At 34.8% G+C, this 26,870-nt stretch overlaps 1 protein-coding gene across 4 annotated transcripts in view; it reads left to right on the top strand.

Moving 5' to 3' along the window:
• Vps53 (vacuolar protein sorting 53) overlaps nt 1-26,870 on the top strand; it is a 349,419-nt gene that overhangs the window by 312,248 nt on the left and 10,301 nt on the right. For all 4 annotated transcript variants that reach the window (XM_090412655.1, XM_090412656.1, XM_090412658.1 and 1 more), the window contains exon 21: nt 2,998-3,102. In XM_090412655.1, coding sequence (XP_090268781.1) covers nt 2,998-3,102 — 105 coding nt within the window. The remainder of the gene's footprint in view (nt 1-2,997; nt 3,103-26,870) is intronic.

The following is a 26,870-nucleotide window of genomic DNA, read 5'->3' as shown; positions in this document are numbered from 1 at the left end:
TGTCTTCATCATATTTCACAATCCTGATATCATTTTTAATGCTCTCCTTTGCACTCTCTCCACTATATCAGAATCACAACGGAAACCAGGAGACCAGACCTGTGCACAATAGTCCAAGTGAGGTCTTGTCAAGTTCTTCTAAAGAGGCAAAATGATATCCTTATCTTTACATGTGAATGTTTGTTTCAGCATTGCAATTATCTTTTGAGTTGTATTTGCAATCTTTGCTACATGGCCTCCTGAACTACAACTTTTTATCTACTAACACTCCAAGATCCCTAGCCTGATCAGTTTCTTCTAGCATAATCCCACCAATATAATATGACATTGCATATCTAATCATTGCAAAGTGAATGACTTAATACTTACTGACATTGAACTGACATCCATTTTCCTGTGCCTACAATTCCAGATTATTCAAATCATTCTGCATGTACTGCATATCAGCAGCATTCCTGATTACCCTACCTATCTTTGCATCATCAGCAAATAGCTGTATGTCGCTTGTCAAATCCTTCCCAATATCATTAATGTACAGATTGAATAACAGTGGACCAAGCACTGATCCTTGTGGTACACCACTGGTTACTTTAAATCTTGCAGACTCGCATTCCCCGTATACCACTTTTTGATATCTGTCAGTCAGTCAACCATCTTATCCAAGCTAATATTCTATAATCCAAACCCATATTGTCCAATTGATGACAGTCTACCATGCTGTATTCTGTCAAAAGCCTTAGTAAAATCCTAAAGTATCATGGTATATTCATTCCCATTATCTAGTTCAATAGAACATTGTTATAGAATACTTTGCTCATTGCAAAGTAGAGATTCACTGTCAACCCATTTCTGAATGGAAGTCCTAACCAATGGCATTGGAGAAAATTTGGTGGTGGTGAAAATTTTCAAAATTTTCACCACCACCACTCCTGAGATACTAATTGGTCGATAGTTAGATACATCAGTCTTTGCACTATCCTTTTGAAAATGGAATCCTCAGAATCTTCCCTGTTCTGAGACTCATATTAAACAGCCTGATTAATGGAATAGCCTGTTCAGCTGAACACTCTTTTAGCAGACATGCTGATCCCATCAGTCCCTATTGCTGAATTCTTATTCAGTTTGTGCAGCAGCATCCTCATGCACCTGAGTTTCTTCATCCAGTTAAGAGGTAGCAGTGAGCTCAATGTTGCATACACCAGGTTGATAGCTTTTAACAAAATGGGCACTCATTAGTTGAACTCATGTTGCAGGTTTAATGGAATATTATCAGCACTGAGAAAGGATTAAAACTAATTTTAATGCTTCCAATATTTTGTCTGTCACAGAGACATCTTCAGGGATTACAAATAACTTTTTGTAACAACACACACCAATACAATACAGTGATAAGTAAACAAGTGAGTGAAATTAAAGTCCTATCTAGGCGGTGCATCCTCTGTGAGCATTTGCAGGTGACCTAGGATGTAAAGAGGGATCTCTGATAATTAATGTTTCCCAAATTTTGGGAAGTTTTATGCAACCGTATTTGTTTAAATTAGGTTGATTCCTGAGTGCAGATGCAGATTCAAAAAAATGTCTTTCTTTATTGAATTTTTTATGGTGGAGCATGGTGGGTTTTTTTTCCAGGAGATCCTGTTCTTATTCAGTTTGCGCAGCAGCTCTAATACTTCGTCCTCATACACCTGAGTTTCTTTATCCAGTTAAGAGGTAGCAGTGAGCTCAATGTTGCATATACCAGGTTTATAGCTTTTAACAAAATGGGCACTCATTAGTTGAACAGCTCCTTCTGCATCTGTTACCCTCATGCCATCTGCATTTAGAAGAGTTATTCTTTCATATTTATTCTTTCTTTTACTAGCAGCATATTGATAGAATTCTTGTGGGTTGTCTTTAGCACGCAGAGCCATTTTTTTCCATACTCAGACTTTGCTTTCTGTATAACAGTTGTGATTATTTTAGCCTGCTGCTTATAATTTTCATGACAGAAATCATACTTATGCACATGGTATTCCTTCCACATCTGTTTCTTATGAATCTCTTGCTTAATACAATTACACATCCATTTGACTCCTATCCTAGTTATTCTTCAAGCTCTCGGGACACATTCTGATATCGCATCATTTAAGTATTGTTTAAATGCTTTCCATGCACTTTCGATATCCTTCCCAACCAGCAATCAGTCCCATTCCACTGAACTCAGTGTACTCTTCAGTTGGTCATAATTTCCTGCTTTGTAGTTCAGCATGTAACCTTCTCATCTGCATTAACTCACCTTCGCTTGAAAAGCCCTGATAAGGTTCATCACACTCTGAACAGGATTCGAACTCAGGTTCCTACTGAGGTGCATTCATCAAACTGAGCCACCAGGCTTCCATAGCATATTTTGCAACAAATATAATTTTAATTTTTCATAACACAGCTCATAGGTAGATAATTATAAAGGCCAGTATAAATTCTTCTGCCAGCTACTTTCGGAATCACACACATACACACACAAAATTATTTCAAAAATCCAGTAATAAAAGCCTGATAATTGGAATTTTATTGGTGATTTCTCAGTTATTTGGCTTTCAACTAACCAAATGTAGTTAAGTAACCCTTGAATGGGTTGGCATATCATCTTTCTCCTTGGAAACCTTACCTTTAGTTAAGTGACCAGCAAATCAGTTTCCAAATGTAATCAGATAATTGAGAGATCACTCTCTCTCTGTTTTTTTGTTGCATGATAATAAAATCTGCTAATTTTGTTAGTTTTTGGGTGATATTATTACATTAAAACTTGGTCTGCATTTTTATTTATTTATTTATTTATTTATTTTTAATTTTTTTTTTTTTTTTTTGTAAACTGCAAGACTACTATACATATTTTCAAGTATGTGTTATGGAGGATTGAAAGTCATGCTGTGGTTTAATTCATTTTAAACAGCACTATAGGTTAAAAAAAAAAACCTTCAGAGATTTAATATTCTCTCTCTCTTTAACTTGCATATTTAGGTAGTGATGGCACCACATGAACAGGAGCAGGGATTTGTAGATAATTATAGTAAATTGTTGCCTGAATCTGATATTCAAGAATTTCAGAAAGTTTTAGAAATGAAAGTAAGTATATATTTTTAGATAAATATTATCATTGAAAATATTAACTTTACATACTGTATAGTAGGATGGAAATGGAGTGAATCTACTGTAATCTGTGCTCTCTTTATTATACACCCTGGTTAAAGTTTACTGGGGTGACAGTTATTAAGATATTGTTTTCTCCATGGTACTCAACCACACCTACCTCAAATCCTATCCACAATTTTCTTGATGATAGTACACTCCATCTTTTTCGTTCAACAAACTTTGCAATGCTCATATATATCAAGCTTGAAGATATTCCATAATCAGCACCTTAAACATTAGTCTCTCTCTCTCTCTCTCTGCTATATTTCAGTGGGCTGAAGACAACCTTGTTAACTTCAATACCACCAGAATAGTCTTGCCTTGTTTCACTCAAGAAACACAACACTTCATCTCCCCTCATTTTGATAATACCCAGATCTCCATTCAAGAACAGGTGAACAGGTATCTCTTCTTGAACTGAATTACACCTCTACTGGTTTAAGCACATCACAGCCATAGCTTCCTCTGTATCCAACAAACTAGGTGTACTTTTTTGCTCAAGACATTTTTCACTTGTACAACTCATTAACACTGTATAAATTGCCGGCCTGGTTGGCCAAGTGGTTAGCATATCCACTTTCCAGCCAAAAGGCTGCAGGTTCGAATCCCGCCATGGGCATGGATGTTTGTGATTGTCTGTGAAAGTACTGGTGGTGGTGGTTGGCGGTAGATAGCATTGGTGTAGATGATGAAAGTAGTTGTAGTTGGTGGATTGAGTGGTGGAGATAGAGAGTTGTGGAGTAGGTGCCCTCCTTCGACGAGTCTTTGGACTACCTGGAGATGTCATGCAATAATAATAATAATAATAATAAATCCCAAAAATGCCCATCCTTAGAATGTATTTTCACATATTGGTTGGTGCACCAAAAACTTCTCTAAAAATCTTGAGAAATTTGGTTACTTGATACTCTTCTCTCACAAATTTCTCCAGCCATTTTCAGAGATGTACTATTTCCACTCTGTGCTTCTTCTGCAATTATTTTCATGGGTGATACTCTCCCTAACTGGATGACAGTTCTTCCACTTTCTTTCCAACTAATGAGTACACAAGCAACTGCTGGTCAATGTCCATTCACTGTCCAGTGCCAAACTACACTGAATCATTATCTTCCTTTATATCTTCTATGCTTTGAAACAGTCTTTCCTAAAGAACTACAACCTGCAGTCATTCAAAAAACATATCAACAGGTTCCTTCTTTCTTCTTGCTCACTTATGTACTGGTTTTTGTAACCTCTCACATTGGATTGATATTTTTTAAAAAAGTTTGATATTCCTACCTACAAAAAAAAACTGGAAACCTTTGGTACATTAGAGTTATATAAACAGAACCTCTGGCTTTGACTAGTGAAAATCGCATGCTGCCAAAAGAAACAAACATCTTTAGTGCAGTGGGTTTGAATCCGTAGCCTGTGGGTTGCAAAGTGGAGATACTAGCTACCTAGCTGTTCGGTCACCCACTGATCTGTCATCAGCACAACTCCCTTTAGAGTTTATTATTATTTCTGTAAATAGTATCCTTCACTGTTTCCCCCCAAGAAAAAATCAGAATGATTGAGATGAAAAGTGTGTTAATAAGAACCAGTCTTGTCTGAAATGTATAGGAAATTTATTATTTGCATATAGGATTACACTAAGTAAAAGTGTAATTGTTTTAAGTCTTTAATTTAAAAAAAGTCTGCTAACACACACATTAATTGTGCTCATGGTCTAATTACAAACAAAAAAGTTAACACCAGAGTTTTTTTTTTTTTTTTTTTGTATAATCAATCACTTTGTCTAGTTTGATCTTGATAGAAATATCACCATGATCAAATTGCTGCTAATATATGTACCCTCAAAGAGGTTTACAGGACTATAATGGTACTACCTAAAAAGTTGACATTATTACTAACATCCTCTCAACAATTTTCCTCCATATTAATTTGTTATCTTGGCATATCAGTGGTCTCTAAGACTGATCAACTCTTTTTTTTCTAAAACAGCTCTCAGTTATCTTCCTTAAGTTAAATTGGTTTGAGCATTTCCTTGTATAAAGCTTCTTTAGGTTTTTGGCTAATTTCTCCTGCTTATTTCATATAAATTTATTCATTTAACTCCCTACAATAGAAACTTTGTTAACTCTGTTGTCTATTTACATATTTAACATGTTCACTGCCAACTACGAGTATACTCATAGTTGGTATGTGAGCCTCGCAAGCCAACTACGAATATACTCGTATGTCGATTACCAACCTCCTATACCAAGCACGAGTTAACTCTTAGTATAAGTACCTTAATTTAGACCCTTCACTTGTGAATAAAGCAGAGAGCACGTTTGGGGGCTTGTAGAAGGGAAATAATTTCAGCTAAAATATAGTATTTTTACTTTTTTTACTAAATTTTTACTAAATAGCTTAAGGAAATTACAACGTATACTAGGATATACATTAAAATAAATTTTAATACGCTTCCAATAGTTTGGCAACGTCACTTTGCCATTTTCATAGGAACTTAAATACAAGGCATGTGCATGCAAGCACAACAAACAATAAATGAGGATGAAGCAGGAAGCTATTCTTTCTCCTAAAAGTCCTGATGGTGCCCCCTAGTGGGCAATGTTGGTATTCTTGAGTGATTAGGCTGAAGGTCTTCTGATATAGGTTTCCCAAATTTGGAGCAGTCTCATGCAATCTCAACAAATTTGTTGAGGTTTGGATTGTTTCTTAGGGCTGAGGCTGATTCCATGAAAAGCCTTTCGTATTTGAATTTACTACAGTATTATCATGGCTTTCTTCCACCGTATTCTATGGCAGCTATCCAGTGCATCGTCTGCAAGACCAGAGTGGCTGTATTGGTGTAAATAAAATATAGTATATTATATATGTGCCTCAGAAGTCAACTACAGATATACTCGTATGTCGATTACCGACCTCCTATGCCAAGCACGAGTTAACCTGTAATTTGTAAATCAAATTAAAACTAATAAAATCAATAAAAATAATAACATGAAATCAATAAAATAAAAACTAATTTATTTAAATTACGAATGATACACTTTAAAACAATTTTCCACGCACAATGGTGGTTTTTCCTGGCAAACAGGACAATAATAATGTTTCACGTCGATGTTTGTTTCGTGTACATGCTCGACATGGCTTTGTCGGGTGATTCTTTTTTTCTGTAGGTGATAAAATCTCCAAATAATGAAGATCCCGAATCCTGCTGATATTCTGTGAGGCTGTAAGCTCATCCATTCCAACAAAAACTGAGATAAATTGATCTCTAAATTTTAATGCAGTCATTGCATTTCCAGTAATTATATTATAAAATTTATATGCATTTTGAATGTATATATCAAAAATGCATATTGCCAATTTCTTTGGCCATCTAATTGTCTTTCGTAAGGCAGAATAGTAAGAAAGCATTTGATTAGAAAGATTGATGCCTGACATAACCAAATTATAGTCCCTAACGATATTTGGTTTTAATTGAATTTTACCATTCCGATTTTTCGCTTCAACCATTTTAAATTTGTGCATATTTGGATTGGAAAGAACTTCCCTCTTATCCTTCCATTTGCGATGATGAATTCATTAAATTCATCATCACTCATATTAGCGTAAACTTCTAATTCTTTATCAGTAAGTTTTCTTTTGCTGGTCATGGCAAAAGTGAAGGTTTTTAGAGACTAGACACAATAAACACAGTCGTCAGCACATGTAATATATAGGTAGGGTGATACGAGATTACTCTTAGTGACCGTGAAGACGCGAAAGCACTTGGCGTGCGGGAACAAACTATGCCCGAGGAGCGTGGCAGCAGACGTGGCCATCTGCAGTCAAATTTGTGCCTAAATAGTTGAAATGTTTTATTTGTTGTATAGATTCTCCTTTGAGTATGTAGTTGATTATTTTCTTGTTCCTGATTACTGTTATAGTTTGTCTTTTGTTTGATGATTTTCGTACTAAATTTGTTACAGCAGTTATTTGGTTTGGTTAAAAATTCCTGCAGTCTTAACTGGATTTATTTAAGAGTATAACATCTTCATAAAGTAAAGAGCTAAATTGAATATCTCAAATTTTGATTTCAGGCCTAATTCCATGTTCCTTTATAAATATAGAGGATGAATAACAGTGGAGATAGTGTGCACTCTTGTCTCACACCTGATTATACATCAAACCATCTTCCTGTACCTCCTTCAATTGTATCTGCAAAGTGTTCTGAAAAGCTTTCCTCCTAATACCTTGGCATATATTTTTTCCAGATCTGTATTGTTGTAGTCTGAGAATTTCTGAACTGTTTGTCTTATAGTGAAAATTTGATCATGCGAACTTTTAGTTCACCTAAATCCAGCTTCTTCTCAAGTATACTTGCATAAATCTTTCATGGAATATTCTGTAAGAAAATTCCTCTATAATTCTCACATTCAGTTTTGTTTCCTTTTTGACAAATGGGTATGAGAGCTCTTCTCCTGACACACTCTCATCAGGTCTTTAGATTTACTCATTGTAGCCACTGTAAAATGTTTATACCTCTACATTTGAGCATTTCTAATCAGATATCTACTTCAGCTGCCTTTCCAGACTCAAGGTTTTTTGGTGGCTTTTTTATCTGAGGTATTGATACACACTACTGAATGATTCCTCTTAAATATTTTCTCCACTGTTCTGTCACGTTTTATTTATCACTATTTCAAAGTTATTAAACCAGACATCTAGAACATCTTCAGTTTTTTATATATATATATATATTTATTTATTATATATATCTTCACCTTTATCATCTCTGATTTCCTATTACTATAGCTTTCCTTTATTTCTATGCTTTTCAATAGTTTTAAAATATTTACCAACCTTAATATTTATCCTTCAACTTCTGACCAGCCTTTTGTTTAACTGTTTTGAAAATTGCCTTGCTTTCTTACATTTTTCTCTTAGAGCACATTCTGACTTATTTTTCTAGAAAGTTTTGATACACCTCCTTTTTTTCATAACTACCTCTTCAACTTTCTGAGTTCACTATGAAATTCTGATTTTTCTATCCTTGCAGACTACTTGACAGCATGCCTTTCTGGCCTATTCACTCATTGTTTTTTCATTTTTTCAAAGTCTGCCACTGAGTCCTCAAGGTTTTATGCTCATTTTGTCTTGAATATTTGTATATTTGAGTCTACACTTAGCTTCTGAAAGCTGCTCCACTGCAATTCTTTTTCAAAACTTTCTTACACGTTTTTTTTTTTTTTTTTTTCAATATGATATTTATTTTTATCCTGCTCTAAACTATTTATTTTGAGTGATCGCTTCCTATTTCAAATCCTCTGTATACGAGGGGGCGTTCAAAAAAAGACTGAACTTTTTAAGAGAGAGTATTCTGCTGTAAAATTTTTATCTCTTATTCGTTGTTAGTGAAATGTTTGACTGGATACATTTGTACTTATTGTTCTTAACTCTAATACTTTAATTAACTTCTCTTACTTTGCCTTACTTTAATTGTCAATTTAACTCTATACTTCAATCAATCTCAATATTCTCTCAGAGCCGTTATTCACTCTTAAGAATGATGCAAGTGGTTAGAAGACAAAGGGATTGCTAATGGACAATACCAATTCCTTTGTTTCAATACTGGATCTGATTCCTTTTTCGGATTCAGGGAAAATTTCTATTACACTGAGCCACCCTGAATCCTAGATTAACAAAGAGTGCTAAATCAAGGAACCAGAACACAGTTTAGCACATTATCTTAATTCACTATAACTTAATTTGCAGTCGTAGCCTCCCTATTAATTTATCTCCCACTGTGGTCCAAATTTAATGAGAAGGTGCAATAGAGAAAAAAAATCAGGCAAGTCATCAGTTAAACTTAAAGAAAAAAACATTTAATTTCAATTGAGACATCATACACTTTATGAACATACACTGATATATTAATCCACTAATTCTAAAGGATGAGCATAGTTATTCAAACTCTCTACTTTTATCATAGCATGCAAAAAAAAAATCAATTCTAGTAAACAAATTCTATTTTAAGATCAATCATGCTCTGTACACTTCAGTACCAAAGGATATTTACTTATTGAATCACAAAGTTAGCTCCACGTGCTTCCGCACTAATTCCTTCACTAAAATCTCATAATTACTCTACTTTAAAAGAAAACAATCTCTAAAGTCTATTTGGCCATCACACACACATCATGATTGGACATCGTTCTCGACTCCCCTTATCTGTAATATTCTACAGAGGACTGGACTTATCTCCACCGCTGAAAGTAAGTGCTCGTTGTTCTCTGGTCAACTGGCTCAACATGGTTTAGTTATCTCCGGGGAAATCAGAGGCTTCCTTCCGCTGGGCTGATCGCTGACCCACAAACTTTCATGGATATCACGGCATGCTCCCTCAGTCTTTGTCTTGATGACCTCGTCGAAAACAGGGGATGAGAAGGTGCCACAAGGAAGTTCCAAAACACGAGCAAGAGAGCGTCCACTAGGTGCTGCTATGCCTTTTAAATCGTGCGCCATCCTTCCTTTCTATGTCATCGCTTTTCTGCTCCCCTTTTTCCGTGCCACCCTACGTCTCCCAGTACTTAGTGCCACACACGGAATCCTAGTGTGCTCTTCGGTGTGTGTATGGGGGGGGAGAACTGCGTGCTTATCTAACTTGGTGCATGCGTACTTGTAGGACGTGTTTAGATTATGGCCATTTGTACTTAATCCGATTATCGTTTCTCCCAGCAGTTTACAAGTATTTACACAAAAGTAGCAAAGTTTAAACCATAAACAATTTACAATATTTACATCATAACATGAAGTAATGAAAATATCCTCAATTTAGTTCTGGTAAGTTACAAGAAATTAGTACATCTGATATGTCAATATATGTTTCAAAATGCAAACCCATGTTAAGTCTGTAGGAAACGTGAATTAATTTAATTTTAGTTTCATTCAGAACTTAACACTGCGGCTACTGAGCACACCTAGTGGCAGGTTTTGATAACAAACTGCCATTTGCCCCGTTCTGCTATGAGCATTAGTCGTTGAGTTACATCCGCTGAAGTGAGCACATGCACAAGCTGTTCGTCAGATTAGTGACAAAGTGACAGTGAAAGAGCTTGAAGAATAACGTGTGGGAAATTTTACTGCAAACTTTGTGAAAATTTTGTGAAAATTTTACAGTGACATTTCAGTTGCTTAACCAAGCATACAGGGAGGACTGTATGAGCTGAACACAGTGCTGTGAGTGGTTTAAACATTGATGGATGAGTCGGTCAAAGATAAAGGTGCTGTTGTTTGTGTTTTTTGATTGGAAAGGAATTGTCCATTATGAATTTGTACCATGTGGTCAGATGGTAAACAAAGAGTTGTACTACCAGGAAGTTTTAGTGCATTTGAGGGATGCTGTGCGCAAGAATTGTAGTAAAACCAGACTTATTGTCGTGGTGTGTTGCACCACGACAATGTGCTGGTAGATTTTTTTAGCATTGTAACCATTGGACAGGAAAGTGACAAATAAAAGCAAGTTCTGCTGTAAGGGAAGCTTGGGTGGAACAGAGGTTGGAGGTTCTGTTGTCATGGGATTTGATGACCCCATATTGTTGAGATGGGGGATGGTGGTAAAGTTTATGTATGTATGTATCTATCTGTATGGGTTGATTTTCAGTAAACATAGTAAGAAAGCGTATCGTATGATTAGAGTCTCTAAAAAAAGGCAAGTATGGAGTTAAATACTCTAGCTACTCTTTCTTTTCTCGAATCTTTGTCTGAATATATGTTGTATTTGTTATCCATAAAAATTTCACTAACACTACTTATGTGGACATAGTACTTCTCTAGCCAGTTCCACTTCTTCTCCATCAGTGCTTCTTATGTTGATGGTGCCTATATTAATTTCTGCTGGTGTGTTGAGTTTATTCCAGTAGCTAACTTTGTAGTGTTTGTTCCAGCTCCCTGATGAAAATAGTGGGGACTTGAACTGGGTGATGCCCCAGCCTGTATGAAATTCCATCATGTTGTATCATCATTTTTGTTTTGGTTTAAGCAAGTAAGAATAAAATTTGGTTGTTTAAATCTCAAATTTCCAGTTCATCCTCCTTCATACAGTACCCAGTAGTTATTTACTAATGGAATGCCATAAGTAGGTGAGAATTGGACATTAGATCAGAAGTCCTGTGCAGTTATTATTCACCATATTTGATTTATGTATGAAGTCAACTACTGTGAAGGATAAAATCTTTAATAATAAAATTCAATGTTTCGGCCTGTACATTAATGTCATCTTCAGGAATATCTGTATCTATATACACAAAACTACATTACAGCAACTAGTAACATACCATAGTAAGCTACATCACATCTAAAACTACTTAACCATTCTAGCCTTATCTCTTATGGTTAAAAATAAATAAATAAAATAAAATAAAAATAAATGCACAAAAAATAAAATAAAAATAAATACACAATAAATCAAATAAATTTTAAAAAAAAGCAAAGTAAGATTATAATTAATTACATCAGCCAGTCAAGATTTTCTTATTAATGACATCTATTCTTGCACCTTACTTTTCATATTCATACTTTATATTAATGTAATCATTCATTGGTTTGACTTATAGTATTGTGCTTTTTTACATATGCATTTTTAAATAAATAAATAAAAAACCTGTCTCCTATTAGCTTTTTTTTGAAGTTACTTTAAAATTGTTATTCATCTGATGTTAATTTTTCTTCTTCTTTTTGTGTGTGTGGAGATCAGTATCAGCTGTAGCGATGTACTCTACACATTCTGAAGATGTTGTCGTCAGTGTAGTTTTTCCACTTGGTTATAATATAAATTAAAGATACCAAGACATTATATACTTGGTTTAATCCTTTATCCAAGTGTAAGCAAACAAAGTTGAAGTATTTCCAGGACTGGGGCAACTCGTATATAGAAGCTAATGACTTCACATCATTTGCCGTACATATATAATGCCCTTCTCATAATGCATAGCATTATACATGTCTGCAAGGGTATGTGCTTTGCATTATGGCATACTGATGCAAGTAATGTGAAGTCATTAGCTTCTATATAAAGGTTGTATATATGTTTTCCAAAACTTGGATATTTTTAGCCTGTCATTTTTGTTTAAATTTGGTTGTTTTATGAATTTTTCACATGCTTCTTTTTCATACCATGATTTTATGCAGTGTCTAGAGTTGAGTGTCATTCCAGCCAATTCTATGGAAGGGTTTCATTTATGGTTGGAAAGGCCTGTTTTTTCAACTTACTTGAATTTTTCTTTTTTGTAAATAAACAAGAAAAAACTTATTTTATTTATTTTTAACTACAGATCAGGCTAGATAGGTTAAGTAATTCTAGATGTGATGTAGCTTAATATATCATGTTGCTGTAACGTGTCATGTGTATATAGATTCCAGAAGACGACTTTAATGTTAAGGTCAAATCATAGAATTTTATTATTAAAGTTTTTATCTCAAATGGCAGTTGACTCCATAAATTGAATACAATGTATTACCATTAAATTTCTTCTTCTGCAGCTTTTCCCACTTAAGTAAGGTCGCTGTTTGTGGTGAATCTTCTCCACAACCTCCTGTCTTGGGCTGTAGCCACATCCAAATTCTTCATCCTCAAGTCCTCCTCCACCATCTCCCTCCATCTCTTCTTTGGCCGTCTGCGCTTCCTTCTCACCTGCACATCTATCTGCATGACCTTTCTTCCCACATACGCTTCCTCCCTCCTCATCACATGACCAAACCATCTCAACCTTTCCTCCTGTATCTCTGCTCCTAAGTTTGTAACTTTCACCGTCCCCTTTACATAGTCATTTCTCAGATGATCCTTTCTGGTCACATCACACATCCACCTAAGCATTCTCATCTCTGCTACCTATTCTCATCTCATATCCTGCTGATGTTATTTTTCCTCAGGGCCACAGTTTCCATAGCATACGTCATAGCTGGTGTCACTATTGTCCTGTAGATTTTACCTTTTAGATTGATCGGCACTCTCTTATCGCATAGCACTCCAGCCATCTCTCTCCAGTTCCTCCATCCTGCTTGTATTCCTGCATTCCACTTCGTTGAATGAAAATTATCCTAAAAATTTTCTTTTTGAAAAAAAAAAAAAACAGAACCAAATAAGTGTTAAATTTTTAGTGTGTTAGTACATGCACACATGAAAACATAGATAAGAAATCCTATTCTGGACAATGCTATAACACTGAAATGTGTGTTAAGTCTGTGTACTGAGTGCCCTTTGTTTTTTTATGCACATTCAGGTTAAATCCTTCCAGCTAGAGCAGGGTTATTGTTATATATACTTTTGAAACTTAAATAAATTTAGAGCCTCTGTAGCTCATTCAGTATAGATGAAGCCCCTTTGGTTGGAAACCTGGATTTGATTCCTGTCCGTGATGTAAGGAACCTTTATCTGGTCTCTTTCAACTAAAGGTAAGTTAGCCGGTCTCATACAGAGATAGAGGATTTTTTTTTCACCTGGAAATCGGGTTTTTCATCCTTCGGAACAGGCAAACCAGCTCCGTGAACACCCACGGATTACAGTCATAAATACTTGCCCTTAGTGGATGCAGCAGAGGAGTGATGAGCCAGCTTCATTAATTCGTCATAAACCCCTTATTATGGAACACAACTCATCCTAAGGGACAGATGAAAAGGGAAGGAAGGAAATAATTTTAAGTTTAGTAATAAACAAACAAATTTACTTATTTATCCTCTTCATTTCTTTCAGAACATAGGGCCTCAATCATTGCTCTCCATTGGACTCTGTTCATTGCTTCTGTCGTGATCTCATTCCAGGATATTTCCAGCTGTTTCATCTCTATTTCAATTTCATCTCCTTCGGGTCATCTTGGGATGTCCCTTTCTTCTGCTTTCCTGTGTGTTCCATTCCATGGCTATCTTTGCTATATGCTTATCTTGGTTTCTGATTGTGTGGCCTATCCACTTCCATTTTCTTGTTATTATTTCTGCTTTGATGTCAGATTGATTTGTTTTGGTCTGTAATGTCCTGTCTAAAATTCTGTTTTGAATAGAGATTTGAGTATTGTCAAGGGTAAGACTGAAGAGAAGAGGGTTTTTTTTTGTGGAAAATAATGCAGAGATGTGTTTTCCTGGTATTGAAGTTGATAATGTTATCCAAACCCCATTGATGAATGCTTTGAAAATCAGAATTTAAGATAGTAGAGGTTAGATTTCTGGAGGCTGTGGTGATTTGTGCTTTGCTGGATTTGTCAAGCAAAAAGAAGTGTAATATGCTGTCATCATCAGAACTGAGTATTGGATTGGCAGTCAGGTGGAGTTGATCATTTATGTATATAGAAGGAAGAGAGTGGATGAGAGAACAGAGCCTTGTGGGACTGCAGCATTAGTTGTATAGATAGAAGATAAGGAGCCATCAATTGAAGTGAGAAACCAGCCAGAAAGCTGGCTAGCTACCCAGCTGCAGAAGTCAGGGGCCTATTAGGAAAACTCAGATGATGTGAGTTTTCGTAATAGGCTTTTGTGCCAAACTTGGTGAGAAGCTTTGGAGATATCAGGAGCAATCATTTGAGATTTGCCAAACTTTTCCAAGGTGTCCAGAGATGGTGATGTAGGTTAGTAGATCCCCTGTTGATTGACAGTAATGGAGACCATACTGTCAGTCATTTATTATATGAGAGTCTTCAAGGTAGTGTAGGAGTTGGCCATCGATGGTTCTTTCCATTACTTTAGAAAGAATTGAGGCGAGAGATATTGGACAGTATTTTGAAAGTATGGATTTGTCACACTTCTTAGGAATAAGGTTGTATATGGGTTGCATGCAGCAAATAGGAGTCAGCTCTGGGGCATAGATCTTTAGAATAATTGGAAGGATGCCATCAGAGCCAGGAGATTCTTTGGTATCTGGTTTGAGCAAATTTTTTTCTGATCTCTTTCTGGTAAAAGATGAGTGTTGGATGTTTGGAATGGTTGGAGGACATTTACCATGACCAGCTATCTGGGCTCTAGCTTTAACCAGAGCCCAGAAGGCATGGCCGTCATCTGGGCTCTAGCTAAAGATGACTGAATGCAAATTTATTTCTTTTAGTGCTCTCAAAATCAGTTTTCAGTGTGGTGATAATTTTCTTGCAGCTATTCCTAGCTTTGGTGTAGGCTGTATAAGAAGGAGTTTTTTTTTTGGATGCAAGCCAGTTGTGATATGCCTGACTCTTCTTTTGTACAGCCTTGCCACTGGTGTGGCAAGGCTGTACAAAAGGGATGTACCAAAGGATGAGAATTTAGGTTGGAATAGGGAATAAATGTTTTCATGCCAACGAGTATTATTTTGGTGATTCTTTCTGCACATAGATTTGGTGTGACTGGAAACGGTACAAGGAAATTAGGAGTAAAAGTTCTGAACATTGTCTCACTTGGCTTTCTGGTAATGCCATACAGCGTGTGGAATGGGAAAGCGATCTGCACTACATTGTGGTCTGAGCTGACTAGAGACCAAACAGCATTCACAATGTACTTATATTTGTCACTGATAAGGAATAGGTCAAAATTGTTTGAGCAGTAATTGTCTGGTATTCTGGTGGGCATGTTGACATTTTATGAGTGATCATTTGTGATTACAAAAGTCTTGGCCTCTCTACTTGCTTGATTTATTTGGTTGTAAGCAGGTAGCCAGCTAGTGTTGGGGACATTGAAGTCCCTGAGGAAGATGACCTCGCTGTTTTGAGGATTGGAGAAAATCAATATTTAAGGAAAGGTGATTGAATAGTTCAGGGTGGTTGTTGGCATCAGGAGAGTGGTGGAGACAATATATGAATTTGGTAGAATGTAGCTGGGTGATTTTTAGCCAAAGGAGGTCAAAATTGTGAGATTCCAGGTTGAATATTCTCTTTCCAGAGAGTAATGAGGCAAAAGGAGTTAGAGCATGTGTGTGTGTAGTTGAGAAAGCAGAGATAGGTAGTGTTTGAGGAGGTTTAGAGTTGAGTTTCTGTCAGGAAGAGCAGGTGAAGTTTTGCAGACTGAAAGCGGAAGTGAACATCATTAAGGTTTGAATTGAGGCTGTGTTTATTTACAAAATGGATCTGTAAGGTTCTGTGAAGTCTGTTTTTGACCACATGTGCCCCGCACATTTCCCATGCAGCTTTTGGGATCAGGTCACAGTTTACAGAGTTTGATTTTTTCATTAATATCCCTTCTTTGTAATTTGGTGGCTTCTGAGCCACCAAATTGTTAAATATTTGTGTCGTGTTACTTTTCCTATAATAATTTACTTCCCTTATGAATTTACCTCTCTACAATAACTACAAGACTTATAAAATTTCCCTGACTCTAATATCTGTATCATTTCTTACGTGTTCATTCTATAAGGAAAGCAAATTCTTTATCTCTAGTCGATTCCTAATTTTACTCACGTGCTTACCCTGACTGTTAAAGGTCATTCCTTGCTAAAAGAAACAAATCCTCTAATTTCTTTCTGGGGCCGTCTCCTCTTCAGATATTGACAAATTTATTTTTTAAAGTTGTGCCAGCCAATATCTTAGAATAGAGGGGACTCTTATTCAAGGAGACTTTTCCAGACCTTTGGTGCACATAGGTGAATAAATTTAGTGCTTAAACTCATAAATTAAATGCTCTACTGTGGCTAAGTAAATTCTGGTTTGCAGTCGTAACCTCTATAACAACATGTTATACCTTTCTTTCATCCCCCCCACTATGGTTCAGATTAATGAGTGGTAGTTTTGGTTCATATCACAGGCAAAGCTCAGGTATAGAAGAAAAAACATATTTATTGGAATCTAAAGACATAATATACGCTTAGATCAATCTCACTTTCAATTAGTTCAATGACATGCTAAATCAAACTGATTAATACTCTAATGCATGAACAATAAATCCTTCTTTTGAGTTAGAGATTTAACACACATAATATACACATTATACACTTCTAATCAATATTCTACCTAATATGTTAGTCTTGCATATTAAACTAGTCACAATCATCTATAATCATTCCAAACAATTTGTCTTATGGACATTAGCCACTGCTAAATAATCACTTAAAGTTCTTAAATACTGTCCATACTCGATTATTATACAATGATCTTTCTCTTTTACCGACTGGGTAATTATACAACAAAATCTGTACTTTACCATTTCTTGGGGCAGGATCTCCAGGTCCATCTGAACTGTCCTTTGTTTGAATTACCTTTCGATACTTCCATAAGCCTGCGTCCACATGGTGAGTCACTATGGTCATCAGATTAAACTATGCTCTACACCTGGCGTTTTTTCCTCGTCTATTCTCGATCTGTTTCGGGCCATCCTCGTTTCTAGCTGCCAGTTCATAATATATGTCTGCGATATTATTCCGTTGGAACTTTCAGCGAAGGCAGCATATGCCGACATCTCACACTTTAGTACCGACAGAAACTCAGACATCGAAGGGAAAGGCGCACCTTCCGATATCGAACTATCACCAAGAAACACCATCAGGAACTACCGGTCCACAAGAGAAGTCGAATCATCATCCAGCAAAATAGGCAAAAAAAGCCCTGAGAAAGGGGTGCAAACCCTTTTTATTCTCCCTTCACTTCCCCCCCTTTTTTAGCACCCTGTTACTAGCCGAGATAGCACCCTCTTACTTTCCGCGATCTTTTTTCTTGCCCGCTACTCACTTTGTCTGCGGGAACTTCAACATATCGCGGGATCGCTACCAGCGTCTTCCAGGAAACGAATGTGCATCGCTTTCTGAGATTGTCAATGCCTCAGGCCCGCCCGTGACCTTTGAACTAATGTTTACATCTAATTTACCCATTCATTGTATACATGATGCATTTCATATAACACTATTTTATACATGAAGTTCTTTACATGTTCCCCCCCTTTCTAGAAAAAAAATTTCTTTTTAGACGTCCCTCAATCCTCTGGGAGTTACCTTTCCTTTTTGCCTGTTTTTTTTTTTTTTTTTTATGCTTAGATAAGAAGGCGGGCTTTGCATCCTTTCTAACTGCCTCTCCTATTCTTTCTAACTGCCTCTCCTATTCTTTCTAACCACCTCTCCTAGTCTTTCTAACTGCCTCTCCTTCCTTTCTAACTGCCTCTGCTACCTCACAACTTGTGCTATGCAGATCTCCCTGTTATTACACTTGTTATCCTTTAATCTCTTGTGCTAGTTTGCTGCTTAGCAGAACAAGGAGTTGGAAATCACTCCATCTACCGATTGTTTTCGGTTCCTCAATATAACCAAAAACGTTAACACATTTTCTGATTCCTCTCCAGAGAACTGGGGGAATACTTGCTGTGGGTTTATTGTTCTGAAAATTTCAGAATCGTTCATCTCGGAACTAGTTGGGAGAGACATACTTTTACTAGAGCTTACACTGAAATATAAGATTATTTTCTCAAAATTTCTACTATTTCCAAAAAATTTCTGATTGCCTGATATAAACCAAAGACCAACTCACTGTGATAAGTCAATTTACTTAATTGTTTTCGGGACCTAAACACATCCTGTCAGCTGCGCCATTGTTATATATAATTATTTATTTATGTGATATGGATTTATACTTAATTATTTGTTGCTTGATTAAATCCTTTGTTATTCTTAACCTTTATTCACTTAAAATCCTACCAGCTACTCTATTGTTATGTTGTTACTTTCTCTGTATTTTACTGTTTTGTATCTTCCTATTCTATCGCTATTTTACTTCTTCAGATATAAGGCCTAATATTCTTGCATCTATTTATATCTAAGACTGTTTCCTCTTTGGATATACTGGCAAATTTATTTTATGCTGCGCCAGCCAGTATCCTATAGTAGAAAAGATCCTTACTCAGGGAGACAATACTAGATCCTGAGGCTTTCTTACACAATATCTTACTTTAACACTGCCGTATAGATTCAGATTATTGCAGTCGTGACCTAAATCTATAACTATATACACTATTTAATTCCTTCCTGCCAAAACAGATTCTATTTTTATAAGTGGTAGTTTGGAATCGTAATCAGGCATGACTCAGGTTTAGGTAAATATGACATGTTTAGTGGAATATCTAAACAGAATACACAAAAAATTTCATACACTCAATTATGACTCAATACTAAATGAAACTCGAGTTAAGAGGCGAATATATTCTAAATTAAATCAAAGGTTAAGAAACATCATAAAACACAGTAATTGAAAATTGGGATAGATTGCAAATGTTATGAAGTTAAGCGAAATCCCTTTCTGTAATGCTATTCATAAAAGAATGCAAACAAATATTCTAATGTTACTCAGTTACTAAAATCCACAATTCTAATCTCATTGAGTTAATCCTATCACATACAAAATACAAAAGATCTCTTTCAAACAATTCTTCTTAATCTCAAAGGAGGTTAACTTTCTAATTAGAGACTGTCCACAGAGTTCTTTAGAATACTGTTCTTAATTTCACATTCGCAAACAATCTTCTCTCTTCTAGTGAATTTTATACACAAAATAGAGTAATTTCACCTTACAGAACTTTTCCCATGTCTTTCAGCACCATGTATACATTGGTTACTTCTTGTCTATTGGCTGTCCTTACACCAACGTAGGGGTTACGCTATCTTCATTATTTCTGCTGAAAACGGACTCAAATCTTTGCATTTCAGGAACGATTTGATCAGACTTTTCAGCGATGGCTTGATTCTGCTAGGACTTGAATTTTTACCTTCAGCTCTGCATAGAATCCTTCTCCACTTTCAAGAAAGCCTGCTGTCCAACATCTTATCTTAGCACTGACGCTTCTTTTCCCCCCTTATGCGAACTCCCTTTAACTTCCGAGCCACCAAACAGGAAAACAATACGACAGGAGAGCCTCTCCAATACGGTGCTCGTCCCCTTATATTCCTCCTTAGAGCACCTTCTTTTTCCTCAGTCCCCTTTGCACATGCCCCATATCTTTTCACCCCTTGGGTTCATCCCTTGCTTTTTCCCGATGCTGTTATGCTCTTGTATTCCCAGAATTCGCATCAGTATATGTTCCGCTTAAGCTACTACCTCCAGCGTTACGTTGTACACGTGTAGTTTTATACCTTCCCAGAATTATTATTTAATAACTATTTGATGACTCACAGTTAATTTTACACAGCTTAAGCGAGGCTTAAATTAAGTCAGATTATTCCTCTTATGAAACATACTCAAATAAAATCTTAATATGATCACAATAGCTTAAATATATGGTACATGAAATAAAGAATTCAAATTTTATACATTGTTTTATCTATGGCATTCTGTAATTCTTTATAAAATATATTACTGTCTTCTTCTTTTCCCCCATATGCACCAGAAGAGGGAAAAGAAGAACACAGTAATATATTTTATAAAGAATTACAGAATGCCATAGATAAAACAAACAAAACTGACTATTTACTGCTAGTAGGAGATTTAAATGCCAGAATAGGAAACAAAAAATACAAAACAAACATAGGTAAATTTGGCGAAGATACATGTAATCAAAATGGGCGCAGATTGCGCGATTTTGTCATTTATAATAATATGAGAATAATGAATTCAATGTTTAAACACAAGGAAATACATAAATATACTTGGTCAGCCAGAGGATACAAATCAGTAATTGACTACGTTATCACAAATTTTAAATTAGCGGAGTTAATTTTAGACGTAAGAGCATATCGAGGCTTTGAATTAAACTCTGATCATTATATGGTATCAGCAAAAATTCGTTTTAAACCAAAGTGGCTAAAAACACATAGAATTGAAAATTCTTACCAGCCAAGCTACAAAATTTCTTCATTACAGGATCCTCAAGTTAGACTACAATATCAAAAATGCACAAACTTAAAAACAGAAACCACACATGAATCAAGGGACATAGAAAATGAATGGGAAAATTTGAAACAAATTCTCACAAAAGCAGCAACAGAAACCTTAGGAATAAAGCACAAATGGATTAGAAAAAGAGGACTATGAGACTGGAACAAAGAAATAGAAAATATAATAAAAACCAAAAAGGACAGTTACCAGAAATGGCTAAATTCCAAAACAATAGAAGCAGAAATAGAGTATAAAAGAAATAGTGCAATTGCAAAACGAGAAGTAAGGAAAAAACAGAGAAAGATGGAACAATTTCGTAACAGAACTAGAAAAGGATTTATTTAAGCCACAACCCAAAACCTATAAAGTAATAAAATACATGAATAAAGAAATAAAAGAAAAGATAAAAATACAAACAATAGATTTAGAAAAATGGGTGACCTATTTCCAAAATCTCTGGACAGATGAGAACAATGAATTAAAATTTTATAAGACAAAGAATGACCTAATAGAAAATATCACAATGTTAGAACTGAAAAATATAATAAAGAAGATGAAAAATAGGAAAACGCCAGGAGAAGACAATATAAATATAGAACTATACAAAAATGCAGGTGAAAAATTTAATGAAAGACTTTTGAAATTTTTTAATATGGTTTGGATGTCCGGAAAAACCCCTAACTCTTGGAAAAAAGCACTGGTCATCCCAATCTATAAAAAAGGAAATAAAGACAATTGCATTAATTATAGGGGAATTAGCCTGCTGAATACAGGATATAAAATATATGCAGGAATATTAAAAGAGAAACTAAGCAGCATTGTAGAAAACAAAATGGCTTCCTAAAAAGCCGATCCTGCATAGATCCAATTTTTACTTTAAAATTATTAATAGAAAAGAGAAGAGCATTTCAAAAAGAAACACATGTGGCATTTATTGATTATGAAAAAGCTTTTGACAAAATTAGTCGACAAAAATTGTTTAAAATATTAACCAATTTAAACATACCAAACCAACTTTTACAATCTATTCAAGAAATATATACAGGAAATAAAATAGCAGTTAAATTAGAACACACCTCAGAATGGAAAGATATATCAAGAGGAGTATGACAATAATGTACCCTCTCACCTTTGCTTTTCAATATATATATATAAATGAAATATTAACAATCTGGAAACAGCATAACCCATTTGGTATACAAATGACCCCGCAAACGAAGATAGATACACTACTATTTGCAGATGATCAAATAGTATTAGCTACATCAGAAGATGACTTACAAAGATCATTAAAATCATTACAATATCCAAAGAAAAAACAAAAATAATGGCATTCAAAGGAGAAAACCCGATAAGAAGTAAAATAGTGATAGATAATAAAATACTAGAACAAGTAAACACTTTCAGATACTTGGGATGTGATCTATCATACGAAGAAGAAAAAGACATAGACACTAAAATATCAAACTTTGTCAAAGTAAATGGCATAATAAACAGTATATTTAAGCCATCCCTGGTACAAAAACACACTAGAATCAGACTATATAATGTCTTGTCAAAACCAACTCTACTATACGGAAGCGAAACATGGACCATGAAAAGGAAAGATGAAAAATGAATTCAAACAGCAGAAATGAAGTTCCTCAGAAAAACAGCTGGATATACCAAGTGGGACCACAAAACAAATGAAGAAATCTTACAATCCCTGAAAATAAAACCAATTAATTACTACATAAGACAGTATAAACAAAAATGGCTAGAACATTTAAATCGAATGGACAACAGCAGACTACCAAAAATATTATACAGATACAAAATAAGTGGAAAAAGAAGAATCGGAAGACCAAGAAAGAGATGGCATGAGACCGGAACAGGCCACATGGCCTATATTCCATGTTAGGAAGAAGAAGAAGAAATTTTATACAAAAAATGAAGAAATTTCACTTTTGATTTCAGCTGATGTGCAGGTATTTCTCTTTATTAGTAAGTTTAGTATGCTAGATTCTGAATGAATGATTTCTTTTCAAGATTCCTTCATTCAGGATCTAACAGAAGGAACTTGATTTTGTTAGCAATCAGGAATGTGTAGGCAGAGCTAATCTCAGGTGATATGGTCACTTAAACAGAATGGGAGAAGAAACGTTAGCAAAACAAGTGGGAGAATGGCTGGGAAAAAACCCATAGGGGGAAAAAAAAAAAACCAAGGTCTAGCTGATTGATAGAATAAGAAGTGCTTCTCTAATGGCCCCTATTCCTTGGTGGAACCGTCTGTAGGACATAGGCACAAATAGATAGGTAATCTTATTCAATTTCCCATTTGGAAATTTTCCCAAATCTCTCTAACTGAGACTGCCATTCAGGAAGCTTATCTCCATATTTTTTGTTGCATATGTATAGCTACTGCTTTCCCCAAAATTTGCTGCTGATCCCCCCCTCCCAACATTATTGCCTGAATATAATCATATATAATTATTATTTTACAGTATTTTATCTGTTTTAGGCTTCTCCATTTCAGTAACACTGATTATGTTTAATGATACTTATCTAATTCTTCTCTGAGCCACTTCTTTTCTATTGATGGTGGTGGTGTATTGAATTCTGCTGAAGTTTGTATCAACAGCTGACTTCTCATTTTTTTCCTGGTTTCCTGATGAAAGGAAGGTGGTCTTGTTTAACTAAAAGATGTTCTGTCTGGCATGACATTGTATAATGATGGCTTATCAAGCCAAATCGAGGATATTTTAGTAGCTAAGTCCTAAATTGCCAGTACATCCTCATTTCCTCACTTGTTCATTATCAAGGTAAATATGTAATTAACAGGGCACAAAGCAAGAAGGTGCGATTTTTGGGTTTAGAAGTCTTGGATATTTCCTCAGATTCTTTACAGACTATATAGAAGTCTCCTCCCAGTTATCTGCATTAACCATGAAACAACCATTATGCTCCTGAAAATGAGCCAGTGTAAGCAAAAACTGAAATGAAATGACTTTGCAAATTTATTTTTGTAAAGTTCCAAAGTGAATTTTGCAAAGTACACTTATATAATGAAATTACAGATATTTATAATTATTTTATATAAAGAAATGGAGTTTTTGTATTTTTCTTTGCTATAATGTGCTTTCCTTGTAATACATACTGTAGATAACATGCCATCTGGATCCTAGAGTTGTGCATATTTTTTAATGTTTGCAATATTATTTTTGATTCATTTTTAATTTTAACTGGCACAATTGGCAATGCCATCAGGACAGACTAAACTCCAACTCTTATGGTTAAGTTTCTTTCATACAAAAAATTTTAAAGGAGGTGGTCTTGGTGCTCTAACCAAAACAGAATATGAAAGTTATTATGGTTTAATAAAATGAAGAACAACACACAAAGAATAAATTAAACACAGGTTATGGTTCCAGTATATATGTATATATACAGTATAAGAATTGTAATAATGTACACAAAACATACAAACTACCTGTCTTAGACTTGGAAGCCTAATGGGGTGCCCTCTATAGCTGCTGGTAGGCAGCCTTGGCTGTTATATGGATCTACTTTCCCAAATCTTGAATAGTTTCAAACAACCATGTTTATTGAGGGTTTTTTTAATTTGTTGGTGATTCCCTCAAAAAGTCTGTCATGTTTGTATTTATTGCAGAAAAGCATAGTCAGTTTTTTTTTTTTTTCAAGGTCAGCTAAACCTGACTTTCCAGACTAGTGGCAGCAGATATATTTCTTATGTTCTCCAATACAGATGTTGGCTCATCTTCCAGTTTGACCATAATACAACATATTGCAAGAACAAAGAACTGAAAGAGGTGGGATGGTCTTTAGGAACAGATATGAGTAGCTATCTTCATAGGGTTAAAAGTAGTGCTGAGATTATATGCCTTTCAAGTTCTAGTTAATAATTACCACTGACCTCTGTTCCAACCAGGCTTTCCTGATAATTGAATTTATTGGTTGAATATACAATATATGTCAAAATTGTGTTAACACTTAAATGAAAAAAACGTTTATTGTAAAATTATCTTTGAGAAGAAAAGAAAAGAAAATTTAAATGTTCATTCCATATAAGTATTGACATAATTTAATTAAACATTTATTGTAAAATTTAAAAAATATTTTTTTAAAAATATAATTTAAATTAAAATTTCAATGTTCATTCCATATAAGTGTTAACATAATTTTGACATATCCTGTATTTGTTGAACTTTCCTCTCCACTGGCAGTGCCAAAAAAAAAAAATAAATAAAATAAAATACTTGTTTTTCCCTTCCATCTTGCCTCTCTCTCTCAACATGTAGATATTATATAGATATAGATCACGGGTGGCCAAACGTTTAGACGTTGGGGGCTACTTACCTAGTGAAAATATCTCTGCGGGCGACTATAGATGCAATCGAAAATTGTGGAATATTTTTGAGATTTTTAAAAGTTTATAAGGCAATAAATATAACAAAAAGAAAAGAAAATTTATTGTTCATAACTTTATTAAAAAAATATTAACAATAAAAAATACAAAAAACTAAATAAAATTATACAAACAAAATTGAATATTTTAATTTAATTGGATGATACCTGACATTGCATAGATGCAGCTAAGCGATCAACTACTGGATCGTACAAACTTAAAGAAATTCTACGATAAACACGATTCCAGATGTTGATCACTTAGCTGCAATCTATGCTTTGCCTTAAATAACATTCATACATGAGAATGCCGATTTGCACAAATAAGTTGATCCAAAAAAATGCATTAAAATAAACGGTGATTCTCCAAATATTTGGATATTTACTTTGTGAATCAACTTCCAAAAACTATTATTTGAAGCAATTGATTTGAGGTGGATATTGCATTTTAGATTTATAATTTCTTCTTCCAAATCTACTCTATTTGTGTTGAGAAATTCATTCAATTTTGAAGCTGTATTCTCAACATTAATATTTTCATTGAAAGGATATGATAAAAAAAGTAGCGATATCATCGAGCTTACTGATTTCTACAAATCTTACCTCAAATTCGTTCATTAAGAGTCTTATGCTTTCAGCGTGTTTATTAAAGGTGATGTTTTGTGTATCCCTTGACTGGTCAGCCAAATTTTTAAAATGTTTCAATTTGCACCGCTTTAATTGTATTTCAAGCATGTTTAATTTTTCCTTGAATGATTTTAAAGAGCTTATCATATCAATGATTGTTTTATTTTTTCCTTGTAATTCTAAGTTTAAGTTATTTAGTTTTTCTGTAATGTCACAGGAAAAGGCAAGGTCAAGTAGCCATTCTTTATCATTTAATTCTGGATGTGAATCATTTCTGTGTTTCAAAAACGAATTTATTTGTGGAAGAAGTTATCTGAATCTTGCTAAAATTGTGGTGCGGCTTAACCATCTTATGTCAGTATGTAACAATAATTCACTATGCTCACTCTCGCATTCTTTTAGCAAAGCCCGAAATTGACGACGCAGCAAGCTATTTGATCTTATTGAATTAACAATTTTGAAAGCAACATTCATAACATGATTGAATTTCAATACTTTTGAACACAAGGCCTGCTAATGGATGATGCAATGATAGTCCACAAAACTTGGTATATCTTCATCCTTTTTACAAAGAGTGATGAAACCGATTTTATTACCTACCATTGCAGGCGCTCCATCTGTAGTTATTGACACTAACTTATGAATTGGAAAACTTGTATGTACAATGTAATTCTTAAATAAATCATAGATATCTCAACCTCTTGTTCTTCCCTGAATTGGAATAATGGTTAATAATTCTTCTGTGGCTGACATATCCTCAAAAACCATCCAAATAAAAATACATAATTGTGCAGTACCAGCGTAATCAGTAGATTCGTCAAACTGTAGTGACAAAAAATTGCACTTGTTTATATTTTCATGCAGAATCTCTTCAAGGTTCCGGCTGGTTTCTTCTGCTCTACGCAT

The sequence above is a fragment of the Typopeltis vanoorti genome, chromosome 23, assembly GCF_054136105.1.
Source record: "Typopeltis vanoorti isolate ZY-2024b chromosome 23, IOZ_Tvanoo_1.0, whole genome shotgun sequence".
NCBI classification, from domain to species: domain Eukaryota; kingdom Metazoa; phylum Arthropoda; class Arachnida; order Uropygi; family Thelyphonidae; genus Typopeltis; species Typopeltis vanoorti.
This window is presented reverse-complemented; position numbering and strand designations above follow the sequence as displayed.